Source organism: Numida meleagris, chromosome 4 (assembly GCF_002078875.1).
Source record: "Numida meleagris isolate 19003 breed g44 Domestic line chromosome 4, NumMel1.0, whole genome shotgun sequence".
Lineage (NCBI taxonomy): Eukaryota > Metazoa > Chordata > Aves > Galliformes > Numididae > Numida > Numida meleagris.
Window position 1 is genome coordinate 26,681,223 of NC_034412.1, and position 15,086 is coordinate 26,696,308.

General features: G+C 40.3%; 1 protein-coding gene across 6 annotated transcripts in view; it reads left to right on the plus strand.

Moving 5' to 3' along the window:
• The window catches only part of RAPGEF2 (Rap guanine nucleotide exchange factor 2), a 179,802-nt gene that overhangs the window by 97,124 nt on the left and 67,592 nt on the right, over positions 1-15,086 (plus strand). The window contains exon 1 of one of the 6 annotated variants that reach the window (XM_021396688.1): positions 12,833-13,341. The exons of the other annotated variants lie outside the window; for them this stretch is intronic. Within the exon in view, the coding sequence (XP_021252363.1) occupies positions 13,282-13,341 (60 nt within the window). The 5' untranslated portion in view covers positions 12,833-13,281. Of the gene's footprint in view, positions 1-12,832; positions 13,342-15,086 lie in introns of those variants that run through there. 6 annotated transcript variants of the gene reach the window in all.

The following is a 15,086-nucleotide window of genomic DNA, read 5'->3' on the forward strand; positions in this document are numbered from 1 at the left end:
CTGCAAGTTTTTATACTGCGAGCTTTTATCTTTTCCCTCCGGCTGGAAAATGGTAACAAAGGAGCAAAGTACCATGGGGACTGTAGTAGTCCTTCTCTTCTGAGAACTAGGTATGTCCACTACATGATGTTATGATGTGGAATACCAATAACCGAAAATCACAAAACCATGACAACTTGTTTATTAGCCTTTGTTTTATGTGACTTGACTGAAAAGAATGTGGGCTCTACCTCCTAAGAAACTGTTCAGCTTTCCTGCTTCATGTTTTTTTTTTTTGAAACTTCAAAATAGAATAGTCACTTTTAGGGTGAATTTAAAGCAAGGTAGACATCTCTTGCAGTATTCTGTCACCAGTAAGCTTTGTGGCTACTCTATAAAGGATTGGTCCTGAGTGCTGCTGAGCTGGTGGCTATAGCTCTAATGTGGGACATAGTGTAAATTAATGATGTTTGGAAAGGAAAGGACTTTGTTCAAGACGAGATGCTGTTCCTCAGTGCCATAGAGGTTATGAATAGTGATTTGTAATGATCTAGTTTGGGATAATCTGTCTCTGCTGTGCCTTTTGGTACGTGAACTGGGCTGTATGCTTTTTTTGAGGCCTTTCCTTTGCTGCAGGTGAAGTATCAAAGCTGCCTGGGGGACTTTTAAAGAAGTGTATGTAGGCCCATAGGTAAAATGCTGAAGCACCAGCCATGAACCAAACCTGCAGCGTGTGGTTTTTCATCTCTGTGAGAATCTGAGAAGGTTTGGGTTACTTAACACCTTAATGAAAATTGCTGCTGATGCATCCTCAGCCAGACTTGTTAAAGCTGCCTGCTGAAAGCCCAGCATGATTCCTGCTACCTTCAGGAGGCTACTCAGCTTGAAGTTCATCAGGAGGCAATCTGCTTATCCCATGTGTGTTGGAAGGAAAAGAGCAGTGGGTGTGAGCCCAATGATAACCTCTGCTTTTTCCTCAGGTTACAATTATTTTTGTATTATTACAAAAATAGTAATTTCATCCTCACATGCTGTATGCCGTGCAGCCGCTCATTCCGCTGATAGTGTTACGGGCAGACAAGTATTGTCCTTTGGGATTTTTTTGAATGGAGTGACTGAAAATTTGAATGAGGAGGGCTGGAAACGAAACAGTGTCCTATCTGGCATAGTTTCATCTGTAGTTGTGGCTCTCCTGAAAAGAGTATGTGAAAATAAGATTGATTTCTGACTTCTTGCTTATTTTGAAAGTCAGGAGTAAATGAAAAAATTGTAGCATCCTTGCTTCCCTACCCCTAACTCCTCTTGTAATTAAAATTTACTTCAAATCATTGGATGACCCCAGAAACCACTGACCTGTCAATCTCACCTCTGTGTGGGGAAAGATCAGGGAACAGATTTTCTTGGAAGCTATGCTAAGGCACATGGAAGACAGGGAGTTGATATGGGAGAACCCGCATGGCTTCACCATGGGTAAATCCTGTTTTGACCAACCTGGTGGCCTTTTATGATGGTCTGACTGCATCAGTGGACAAGGAAAGAGCCACTGATGTCATCTATCTGCCCTCCAGTAATGCCTTTGACACAACATCCTTCTCTCCAAACTGGAAAGATGTGAATTTGATGGGTGGACTGTTCAATGGACCAAGAACTGGCTGCAGGACTGAGTCCAGAGAGTGGTGGTCAGTGGCTGAATGGAGAACGGTGATGAATGGTGTCTCCAAGGGGTCGGTGCTGGAGCCGATACTCTTTTAATATCTTCATCAATTACATTGATAGTGGGATCATGTGCACCTTCAACAAGTTTGCTGATGACACCAAGCTGTGGGGTGCAGTCAGCACCCAGAGGGATGGGATGCTATCCAGAGGGACCCAGACAGGCTTGAGCAGAGTGGGCCCAGGTGAACCTCATGAGGTTCAGCAAATCCAAGTGCAAGGTCTTGCACCTGGGTCAAGGCAACCTCCACTACCAATACAAGCTGGAGGATGGAAGGATTGAGTGCAGCCCTGCTGAAAAAGACCTGGGGAGTACTGATGGATGGGAAGCTGGACATGAGCCAGCAATGTGCCCTTGTAGCCCATAAAGCCAACTGTATCCTGGGCCACATCAATAGAAGTGCAGCCAGTTGGTCAAGGGAGGTGATCCTGCCCCTCTACTCTGCGCTGATGAGGCCTCATCTGGAGTACTGCAAACAGATGTGGAGTCCTCAGTACAGGAGAGACATGGACCTGTTGGAGCATGTCCAGAGGAGGACCACAAAAATGATCCCAGGGATAGAACACCTCTCCTATGAGGACAGGTTGAGAAAGCTGGGGCTGTGCAGCCTGGAGAAGAGAAGGCTGCGAGGTGACCTGAGAGTTGCCTGTCAGTATCTAAAGGGGAGCTACAGGAAAGAAGGGGACAGGCTCTTTAGCAGGGTCTGTGGTGATAGAACAAGGGGAAATGGTTGCAAGTTCAAAGACGGGTGATGTAGGTTAGATATAAGGAAAAAGTCTTTTACAGTGAGGGTGGTGAGGCACTGGAAATGGTTGCCCAGTGATGTGGTGGGTGCCCTGTCCCTGGAGACTTTCAAGGTGAAGCTGGATCAGGTGCTAGGCAACCTGATCTCGCTGTTGTGCCCCTGTTCATTGCAGGGGAGTTGGACTAGACGACATTTAAAGGTCTCTTCCAACTCTTGGGATTCTATTGGCAAAGTAGCCTCTCTTTTTTTTTCCTGATGCTGTTTTGTATTTGCATTTTTTGGTGAATGTCTCGAAGTCTTGGATTGAAAATCTATGTTCAACTGCTTGTGTTCCATAAAACAAAATTTCCGTGTTTTATTTAAAAAAAACAAAAACAAAAACATTTCAAATAATCAGCCATGTAATTTCAATTTCATGTCATTTCTATGGCTAGGAAGGACTTCAAAGAAAAGTAAGACTTCTGAACTTTTCTGCCCAAATTTAATGCAATAGTCTAGTTGCTTTCCTTACTCTTAGTATGTGTGACTAACTTAAGTGGTGTGAAATTTTGTAAGATGAGCAATGTTTTGTTGTTAATACAGTAGATCAGAATTTCAGAATTCAGCTGAGATGATTCTATTCTAGGACTTTGTGACAAATGCCTAACATAATTTTGGGCAAGAATTAACATTAAAAAAGCTGCATGTTACAATTGCTTCTTTGCATGTGTACTTCAGTTTATATTGTTAGATACACATTTTAGGTTCTTTTCGTGGGCTCTTCCAAACAATCATGAAATGCTAAATATATGCTTCTCAACTGTCTCACTATAACTGTTATTGTGATATACCTTGCTACAAGGTATTCTTGTTTGTACATTGTATTCCATGTCCACCGATAGTGCTGTAATGACAATATGTATTTCCTGGCCCGATGTGGCAAAATGCAATCTGGTAACCACACAGCCTCCTTCCTTCCTTTATTCTTTAAGGAATCTGTAAATATATGAGGAACACTGTTTTTATTTTGTGTAGGACCCGTAGCAAACCAAAATTGTTAGATCTTCTTCCTTCTAGAAATATCTACTGGCAAACTAATGTAACATTGATGACATGCAGAGCATTATTTACTCAACTAGCAGATTTTGTCAAAGGATGTCTATTTTTGTATATTACATCATCCTTGCTGAAGAACGCATGTATCCTTTGGGATTTACTGTTCTTTCATTCCCTTTAGAAGGGCTTACACTGATGTTGTAATTGGATTTGTAATTGCGATTGGATTTGGAAATTCAAAGAACAACATACTTTAAGTTACGTTGTATTTCATGCAACTGGGGTGTCAGTAATCTTACTGACAGTTCCATTGTTTAGATACATTACTGACAATGGGTCTTGTTTATGGATCATAGAGGTTGACAGTAGTTTATGAACACACACATGTGATACTTTGGTTAATAACAGCAAATATTTTCCAGTATAGCATGAGGTTTTTCTGTTGTTACTGAATTATGGTGTTCTTTTTTAATGTCATTCATGATACCGCTTTTCTGAGACGTGGTGTATAGGACTAAAACCTAACTAAATGTGATGCTGATCATTAAAATGAAATGTTGTTCATGTAGGAGAAAAATAATTTTCTCACAGCTCTTACTTAAGTTGATCATTGCATAATATAACTAATTACAAGTATGGAATTTCTGCTACTTAAACTTGATTAGAGTTGAGGAAAATTTAAATACAAAGCAAAACCTTACATGTTTTTAAATATTTCTTAAATATGCTATCTTAATTAGCATAAAGTTTTAGGAATGATTTTTGCATGTCAAGTGTGTATAGGGAAATGGGACCTGGATCATTTTTGTGTTAAGCATATGATATTGGCATTTCTGCAGAGATGGACATCAGGAGTGATGGTATTATCCTGCTAAAGCATGGAAGAAAGCTGCCAGCTTGTTTTCCCAAGCATCTGAGCCACTGCTATGTGAGCTGTGCTTGACATAGTGACTTACAGATAAAATTACTAGCGCTTGGCATCAATCTGTCTGCTAAAGTTCTGTTTCTGAGAACTTTTAAAGGTACTTCTGAATTCAAATGGTTTAAAATGATCATTTTAAGTGAATTTTAAACTTATAAAAGCAGCTTAAGTATCCTGAGCAACTACTTTGTTCAGTAGATGTTTATATCAGTGCCCTGTCTTGTCTTGACAAGTTGAAGCACAGTTGTCTTAGCTAGTACTTTGCCTTTTGTTACGGCCCAGTTTTGGGGAGCTAACTGCTAAATAAAACGAAGTAGTTGCCTTGGATTTGCTACAAGGTTTGCATGTAAATTCTTTCCTTTTCCTTACCATTCTAGTAATGTGATTCTGTAGCCATGCTCAGGTCTCTGAGGAACTAAGTCTTCTTAGAACAACCTTGAGAACTTTTTTCAATTCCTGGAATTTACACATCTGTGATGGAAGGGTATTTGGTATAATGGAGGAAAAAACCAACCTGTTCTTTCTAGTTAATGTGTTAGTATTACGTTGCTTGTTAGTAATGAGTTTTGAGAGTTTTTTCTTTTAGCAGTTAGCCTTAATTATCTGGCAATTCAAAGACAGTAAAGTTTTGATATGCATCTGGAACATCGGGCAGCATTACATGTATTATTGATATCCCTGGCATAAAAACTGCTCAGGCAGTGCTCCTGTGCTATTTTGCTTCATTTATATATGCATGTGTGTGTCTGCATGTGCTGAAATTTACCATATTTTACCTTGTCTTTTCACTTCACTCTGTTATACTCTTCACCAGTGGTTCATTCCTCTTTTGAATGTTGTAGTTTGTGTATAAAGGTGTGCAGCTAACTGGTTTTTAAAGTCTGCAAATGATCCATGGGACACAAAAGATGATGCTAATACTAAGCATGCTGATATCTTCAGATAAGAATCTTCTAATCTTCCAATACAAAACAGTGTAGAATCAAATTAGAGAGACCCAATTCGGCAGATGCACCTAATTTTATTTTATATCCACATAACCAATGTTAAAATTGCACGGGAAAAATATAGTGTTAAATTGGCAAAATCGAATCTCTATCAGTGGATGGTAGTTGGCTCTCTGATTCACTTGGCAGTGAAAGGGGGGAGAGAAAGGGTACTCAGAATTTCATTTCAAGGTCTCTGATAGATGTAATGCTGTTTTTAGACTCTCTAAAAATAAATTGGGTCATTGTGATTGATAGTTACTTTATGAGAATAAGAGATATTTGAGGTTGTATGTAATTGTTACTGATGTAAGCAAAAGATCTGGTTAAATATTTCCATACAGTTGCTTGAACACAAAGTTCTCAGGGTATAATAGTCTATGCTGTATGTTACACAAGGGAGAAATTGCAGGAAGATGAGGTGAGAGTTCTCCAAAAAGAAAATGATCTTATGCTGCTAAACTGTGTTTTTTAGTGTTGGTTTTAATTGGGAACCCCTGGAGTAGGATCTAGGGAGAATCTCCCTGGATAAAATTGTGTCTGGAGACAAAAACAAAAGTTATTTCCTTCCAACAGACAAATGAAGTGAATGAAAATCCTTTGTAATAGTGCCCAGCACTATCAAAGTTAAACTTCCTTAAAATAACAGCAATACTTAGATATCTGCCACAGAAGATGTCCAAATAAATGGTCAAGAGGACAGACAGAAAGGAATCAATATCACATATGGTAGAAAAATGACAACTTGGACCAGTATGGGAGGAATCTGGAAACCTAGTGGAAGATGGAGGTTTATTGCCAGTCAGCTGTCTGTTTCCACCTTGAGAACACAGTGATGAGAATTCCACATTCTCTCTTAAAGCTTCTAAATAAGTTCAAGGAAAAGTGCTAGAAAGAATGTCATATTTTCTTAGAGCAAAAATAGCCTTCCACTACTGCCAAAATCGCACAACAGGTGACAAATGATGAACAAACAAACAAAAAATCAACAACACAAAAAACAGCCAGTGTTTAGATGAGATTAAGTAAAAATCTAGCAGTTTTTGTTAGTTTTTAATCCATTAGCATTTAATACTGGAACCCCTGCCATGGTGGTCTCAGGTGCATTGAGATCTGTGCCAGAATAAGCATCACTTCCAGTTCAAACATTTCAGCTTCTTGCAAATAACGGCTGTACGATTCAGGGAGGCTGGTAAAGAACTTAATGGGCTACAACTTGAGTGGTTAACTGACCTTGGAAAAATCCCTGATTTTTGTTCTTACCTTTCAACCATGCAGCAGTAGGACACACAGGACACACAGGAAAGAGGCATTCTGTTATCCAGTATAAGTAAAGTTTTCCTGCTGTAGTATATAGTAAGAGTATGAAATGTGGGGGCACATCACATAAATGAAGAACCTGTGTCCCTGAAATTCCTACTGTGAATTTGTTAGGAACACAATGCTACAATTTCTGTTTGTTTTGTTTTTGCCCTAAGCTAATAAGGAGATTTATTTCTTAGCAGGAAACCTGCTCAAGCAGGAATGGATGGCAAGGCACCATTTTGATCTGGCAAAGGAGCCTTGCTAATTATGCATGCCATCATTCTTGACCTTGGAAAGAGCATTTGCTTTTTTGTTTGTGTGCTTTTGTTTTTGCAATCAAAAAGCAAAAGACACATTCTCTGGTTCTCTGATTTGAATAATGTTGTTTTAAACTCATGTCCTTACACCAAAGAGGGGAGAAAACTTTATGAACATTGGGAAAACTTGAAGTATTCTGCCAGAATGCATTTTCCACTCCTAAAGTACTGAAGCAGTTAAGGAAACTTATCTGTGACCATTCTGCTGGCTGAAATCATTAGTATCTCCTATTTTAATGTCCAGTTCTTAGCATTAAGTAGCGATAATATATGCTTTTAAAGACTTGTTAATGGCATTAAACTTGAGGCTCATGTAACCAATAACCTACAAGTAAATTAGTAAAACATTACGTTGTAAAGTGACTTTGCAAACATGCATGATCAAAATCCTTTTCATCTTGCAAATAAAATGTAACAAGAACAACTGTAATATACGCTTCAGGAACACAAAGGATGTATTCCATGTGTTTTTAAAGAAAAAAAATTAGATTTAAAGTGGAGTTAAATACAGAGTGCAAATGAGTTTATCTGTGCTATTACTGTGGTGATTCTTTGCTCTAGTAAATTTTGGATACTCTGAAGGTGGGACACTGCCACGTTTGGGATGAGTAGTTGTTATGTCTGTTTTAGCATAAAAAAAAAGTCATCCTGTCATAAAAGAGAATTTGATGGCAAGTGTTTTAGAGGAAGGTTATAACTTGCTCCCCTTTGAGCTGGCTGGCCCACACACAGGAAGTTTGCTTTCCTGATGCCAGAGCTATGCTGGAGGTGATAAATCAGCCTGTGGTCACAGGGAAGATTGACAGCTGCTGTACATCCGCCCTGCTTAGCCACCAGCCTGCCAGCTCCAGGCTCATCATTCTCCCGAAGATCCGGATTACAGGTTCATCTGCTGCAGCAGCTCAGCAGAAGGGCATTTCTTCAATTGGTCTGTGCCATCAATAAACACGCTATCAAAACAGCACAGGTAGCTGCATTTAAAAGCGACTTTGGTGTTGCCAGCAGTGCAGTGAATGTCAGTATAATGATGGTGATGTTGTATCAACTAAAAAATTCATTTGACAAATGCTATTGCCTTCTCCTACAGCCATGTATAATGTCTGTGTAATTGCCCCTTTGCTATAAATGTTTTGAGGGTGCGTAATGATTGTGGAGTTTGTGCCTTATTACTTAGAAGTCATCCAGAAAAGGAGACTTCTTTTGGTTTTCTGTCTTACTGGAATTGTGAAGTGGCAGTAGATTTTGTGACCTTAGAGTGTTTGTTGTCTTTTGACTCTGTACTCCTCTCTGGTGAGGCACTGGTGAGGCTGCACCTGGAGTACTGCGTTCAGTTTTGGGCCCCTCACTGCAAGAAAGTCATTGAGGCCCTGGAGTGTGTCCAGAGAAGGGCAGCAAAGCTGGTGAGGAGTCTGGAGCACAGGCCTTATGAGGAGCGGCTGAGGGAGCTGGGACTGTTCAGTCTGGAGAAGAGGAGGCTCAGGGGTGACCTTATTGCTCTCTATAACTACCTGAAGGGAGGTTGTGGTGAGTTGGAGGTTGGCCTCTTCTCTCATGTAACTAGTGATAGGACTAAAGGGAATGGCCTCAAGTTGCACCAGGGGAGATTTAGGCTGGACGTTAGGAAATTCTGCTTTTCTGAAAGAGTGGTCAGGCGCTGGAATGGGCTGCCTAGGGAGGTGATGGAGTCACTGACCCTGGAGGTGTTCAAGGAACATTTAGATGTTCTGTTGAGGGACATGGTTTAGCGAGAACTGTTAGTGATAGGTGGATAGTTGGACTGGGTGATCTTGTAGGTCTTTTCCAACCTTGGTGATTCTATGATTTGATGACTTAGATTTCGAACAAGAAGGAAACGTTTCTTTATACAGTGCTCAAAGGAAAGGAGAAAAGATGCTGATAATTTCTGTCTTTGAGATAGAAAAGAGTATTTTGTGTGTTTGTAATCTGTATAACATTTTAAATACTCCAGTAAATAGTTGTGAGTTAAAATGATTGCTTGAAATTGAAGATTTGAGGTAATCTGTTGTTGCAGCATTTGTCGTTAACCTAAAAAGATTTAATAGTCCAAGCATTGCTAGCACCATTTAGGAGGATGTCTGTGAGATGATATTCTGGAAAATAAAATAGTTTAGAGGCATTAATTACATGGTATGTGCTACTGAGATCTGTACCAATTTCTACCTTAAATTCAGAACTACTGTTCATGAATTCTGAATTCCGTCCAAGGATGTCCTAACATTTGTGGTTACATTTGTAAGGAATTTTTTCCATTTTTTATGAGGCTTGGGGAGAGATGCCAGCTTTCTTATGCATATTATACTTTGAAAGCCATTGGGGATAACTCATCATGTCCAATTATTGCAGATTGGGTTCATTAGCATCTCGCTTCAGTCACCTACAAAAGCATTTGCAAAGAAACTTTTTACTCTTGTCAAACTTTAAGTTTAATCTAGGAGTTTGTACACGAGTTTTGAAATACACATGAATGCAAAGTTGCATTTAGGCTTTACAGTGGCTTCATACTTGTTTAATGATAGAAACTTTCCAGGTTATAGTTTTCTAGTGTGTACAACAAATTTAAATACCCTTCATTCTTTACTGAAAGATGCAAAAGTTAATTGAACTTATCCTTTATTTAATTTTTATGAAGTGTAACTTGTGTAATTACATGGGTTGCTCTAAAAGTAATGCCTCCTATTTATTTCTATGGAAACTACAACAGATGCAAAGAGTACAGTAACACTTGATTGAGCACATTCTCAGCTACAAAACATCATTTTTCAACATAGTTACCGCCATTAGCTATGCATTTTTGCCAGTGATGAACAAGAGCCTGCGTGCCACACTAGTAAAAATCTGCACTGTGGGAGCTGACCCACTGTCGCTGTCACCACCACTGGAACGCACCACGCTCCACCTCACTGTGTTCACATCTGCTGTTTGGTCTCCAGAAACGTTCAGCAAGTGTTGATGAATGTCAATGGGTGCCATTTTTTCCGCACAGAATAGTTCAATGACGTGCCTTTTTGCTTCATACTTGTTTCCATGTCAGATGCTATTTTGTCAGACTGCCCCTCTGCTGCCATATGTTGTGTGGAAACAAATTGTAACGCAGTATTGCTTGGGAAGGTTCTAACTCTACTGCTATATCACCAACATCTGCCTCTGATGTCGTAGGCCAACATAATAAAGCAAAAGGGATTACTTTCAAAGTAGCCTTCATATTTTCTGAACTGATAATAGAAAGTACAGATGTTTACATTGCTCCACTGTACGTGGGAAGTGATGGAAGTGGTGGCAATTGAGTCATAGGATGGTTTGGGCTGGAAAGGACCTCAAAGCCCACCCAGTCCCAAGCATGTGCTGTGGGCAGTGCTACCCAGGGCCCCATCCAGCCTGGCTCTGAGTGCCTCCAGAGATGGGGGCACCCACAGCTTCTCTAGGCAGCTGTGCCAGGGCCTCACAACCCTTGGAGGAAAGAATTTCCTCTTAATGCCTAATCTAAATCTCCCCTCTGTTAGTTTAAACCATTCCCCCTGTTCCTTAAGCAGATACGTGTTCATAGCTCAGTTAAGTACATAACAGTCCAGAAAGTGTTGTTTCCTTCCTATGCTGCTGAGTAATTTCTATCTTGGCAGAAATTCTTTTTTCTGATATGAGCTTAAAGCACTGAACTTAGATTCTGGTTGTGGTGTTATACGCAAGGTCATTGAATTGAGAAGTTTTAGTTTGCTTTCTCAATAAGTAGTAGTTTTTGATTTTGTACCAGGTAGGTTTTGTTGGAGCTTCCCAAAGTGAATATCTTTTCCTATTTCTGTTCAGAACTTCATCAGAAAATTGATGGTGCTAAACATTTCACAGTTTTACAATACTCAAGCATGATTTAAAGCTTTAAAGTCATCTGTTAGTTGCATTGGCACATCACAAAGACTTGAAAAAACTTATTTTTGTAATTCAGTCATTTTAAACAGTAACTTCTCCTTGAAGGAAACTTTTTAGCATATGCTAGAAAACCAAGCGCGCAAGTGTCATAAACTTTCATAAACATAAATAGATTCAGTTTCAAATGTGCTGCATATGAAGTGATGTCCTTAGAGTAACTGTGAAAAATAAGATCAGATTTGTTTTAGCTAATTGTTATAGCCTCATTTCCTAGCAATCATTGTCAGCACAGAAAGAAATCGCTACGTAACAAAATTATCAGTGGACACGTAATTTTGGTGGAAGACAGCTGCAGATTAGGTTATGTAGTACTGTGTAGCATTCATTTCTTCCTGTGTGTTTACGCCTTCATAACGACTGTTAAATCCTTTTCCCTCCTATTGTTTCAGGGAATAAAAGACTTTGAAGTGGCTTTAAGCACAGATGGTCTCTGATTTGACAGAATATGCTGTAAATGTGCCCTTAGAAGGCTGAGGCTTGCCAGCCGGGTGGCATGATCCCATTGGCTCCGTGGGTCTCCACTACCAGGTGCCATGGATCGGGGCTCTGTGGTGAGGGCCACCCACTGGCTTGCTGCTGCAGCCCGGCCTCTGCACCTTGGCTCCTCTGCGGCCTGGTGCTGGCAGCGTGTGACCAGCGGCACAGCCTCACAAGGGGAGCCACCGGGAGATTTCCCGGTTTAAGATACAATTACTGTTAGAGAGAGGGATTATAAAAGCCGTATGTATGTCAGTCTCTTTTAGATCTTGCATCCCCTTTTGTTTTCAGGGAGATTTGTGCATTCAGTGTGCATGGAGAAGCAAGATCTATATTCAGAAAGCCTGAATTGCGTTTTAAAAGGATCTGGGTGTTCACGGGCCACAGGCCGTGGATGTCTGTGGCCCGCTTAACAGTGAAGCAGCTGAAAATCTGCAAGAACTCATCAAGTGCACTGTTTATAAATACTTGATAACAGTGTTTACAGCTCTGCGGCAGCACTCTTTTGGGTGGGGGAAAAAGGGAGGTGATGTCAAACCTTCTGCTTTGCCTTCATCTTCATGAAAAGTCCTGCTCGGTGCAGGGCTGGTGGAGGTACGTGCTGGTCCTTACTCTGGCAGCACTCTCAGGAGCAGCTGTGAGCGCATCCCTCCCCTCGGGGTTGCCTTCATCTTCAGGGGCTGACATCATACAGGCAAGAGCTGCTTGTTTTCTCTGCATTGTCCACCTCTACCCTAATGAGTGAAATGGTTAAGTGTTGGAGGGGATGAGCATCAAGGAATGTGTCTTCCATTTGACTCGAATATTTCGGTGGATAAAGGAAGAGGGAGGGAGAGAGTGAGTGAGAAATGCATTTACATCACTAGGACTGCATTGAGTGTGCCTGTGCAGGTTAAGAGACAGACTACAGTGTCTTTGCTTTCTGCAGGAAGCAGCAATGCTGTTTGTATCCTAAGAGGAATTTTTTATTTAGAAAAGGAAGCATTCTTTCTACCCAGGAAATGGCTTTCCTTGTGCGTTGCTATGCCAACTGCCTGCAGCCATGGTCTTCCAAAGTAAGCACAATAACGTAATTATATTGGCGTATTGCATTCAGACTCATGATTCTCTGGGTTTTTTTGTGCGTTACTGTGTTGTATTTCTGTTGCTGACTCTCCTGCTGGTAGATGTGCTCATCTTGACTGCGAGGAGCGGGCATCATAAAATCCAATGTCCGTCAATGTCACGCTGCTGAGATTAATTGTGCAAACTTGGTTAGCTGAGCGGCGCATGGATCACCGGTCACTACTGCCGGTAGCGCTGGCAGTCGGGGGAGGAGGTCCCTGCTTGCGTGCTCTGCCCTGATTTTGGGGGAGTGGAGGGTGGTGGCGGGGGGGCGTGTGTGTGAGCGTGTGTGGTTGCAAATGAAACAGGAGTATTAACAATGCTTGGCTGGGTGCTGGGGCTGGTTCCTGCACCCTGACTAACATAATACTCTATTAAGCCTTTTTGAGGGAGTCTCTGTGCAGTCAGCCATTTTAGCTTTTTTCCTCCTTTTTTTTTTCTTCCCATTCCTCTGTCTCAGGGAACGGTTTTGTTCCCCTGGATGAGCGCTGGATATGTAGGGTTTCATCAGGCTGTTTGCATCCTGTCATGGTTAGACTTTCTGTGTTACAAAAATGGAGACTAACACTGTCGTTTGGATTGCTTCTCTGCACTACAAGTGTGAGGGGTTTTTTGAGCTTACCCGTAGTGACACTTTTAGCTCCAGCTTGCCTCCCCCCCTCCCCGTTTTAATTTAATGCTGTAGAGGGTGACTTGCCATCCATAAGAAATTGGTACATGATGTGTAAATTCAGTTCAGCTTCTGTTTCTTCATTATGAAACCACTTGCAATACCAGCTAACCATGGAGTTATGGGCCAGCAGGAGAAACATTCAGTAAGTATTGCAAATTCTGTTTGTTCTATCAATAACCTGTCACGGGCAAGCTGCATGGAAATGGGAACTGCTTGTCATCTTCCTCGCGTACTTCTCCTGATCTGGGAATTTAATAGTGGGTTTTTCAGGGAAAGCTGTACCTGAGGTCGTGGTAGAATCTGTGGCTGTGTGTAAGGTTGTTTTTTAGCTTGGAAAAGGCAACTGTGTCAGTTTTTTGAAGGTTAGAAATGTACTCGGAAAATATTGACATACTTTTGTCGGTCACGAAGCTATGAGCATTCAGTTAAAATCAGGATGCATTTGTTAAAACTTTAAAGAGGTATTTGAGCTTTATAACAAGTGGTTTAATTTTAGCTGGTGATAAGAATAGATTTATTCTGTGTAATGTGTGGTACTGGTGTGCTGTTGCCTTGTAGCATGGCATTGAACATCTGTGGTAGACTTGCACTGAAAATGCAGAAACTGATAGTAAAACACGGCATGAACAAAAGGCATAAGTACTGATGTTTTATAATTGATCCCATGAGTCAGCTACACCTTTGTCAGGCTTTAATCCCATGGGCTGCCTGTGTTTATTGTTTGTTATAAATGCATTCATAAGCAGAACAACAAATGTAATTTAGCAAGGCCTCAGGTACCTGAAACAAGAAATTAAGGCTTTACAGTATAAAAAGATGGTAGAGACACAGATTCTTACCACTTAGCTGATGTTTATATTTTCATGGTAGATTTTTATATGGTTTGATGTAACTTTCAGTTTTACCATTTCTGTCTTGAAAACCTCTGTGTTCTGTGCTTGGTGTATGTACTAGAGTCTGCATGGGAATGTGTACAGTATGTTCGGTGTATATAACTAAATCATAAAGAGTGGGAAAATGTGATAACAGGAACTTAAAGGAGGAATATATTCATCACAAATTCAGCTTTGATTTTGTGTAGAAATACAGAAACCAATCTAAAAATGTTTCAGAACACGCCCAGTATATTTTTCATATGCATACAGCAGATGTATCACAGTTTCTTATTGTAGACTAGTTTGTTCTTTTCTTAATTACATTCCATGTATGAAGGAGTTCATGTTACCAAATCGTTGCTGTTCATGAAATATTTAGAACTTAATCTAAGAAAAAAACCCACCACAACTCCTTTCCTCTTGAAATTCAAGTACTGAAGAATCTGAAATAGAATAGGATACCCTGAATTTGCAAATTGAAATAAAATGAGACAGATGCCTATGTATTCTTTTTGCTCTCCAGAGAAGGTTAATGAAAGTTTCTGGATGGTTTCTTGTAACACAGTAAGTCTAATGTCAAATAATAGCTTATAGATGAGTGGGAAAAAATAACTCTGTAGCTTAGAGACCTTACATTCTGAAGTCTGTCACGTTTTAAATGCATTACTCTGAGTTAACTAAATCGCAGAGATAAATTTTACTCCGTGGACCAAAATATGGGAATGGTGAAAGATAAAGGTATCATTTTGTAAGAAAATTAGTTTGATGTAAGAAATGCTGACATATAAATGAAAAAAAATCATATTTTTGACATAGGGCTGGCACGCAATTGCAGATTTTGTATTAGCAAAATCTGTAGATAAGGGTTTGTACAGAAGTTTAAAATGAAACTGTTAGGACACGTGTAGCTCAGTGACAAGTACTACTTTGGTAATGAAACTTTCCATGCTTGTTTTCCAGGTAGAGGCTTTTTGCTTGGAAAATGGAATTCAAAGATATGAGATATGAGAGA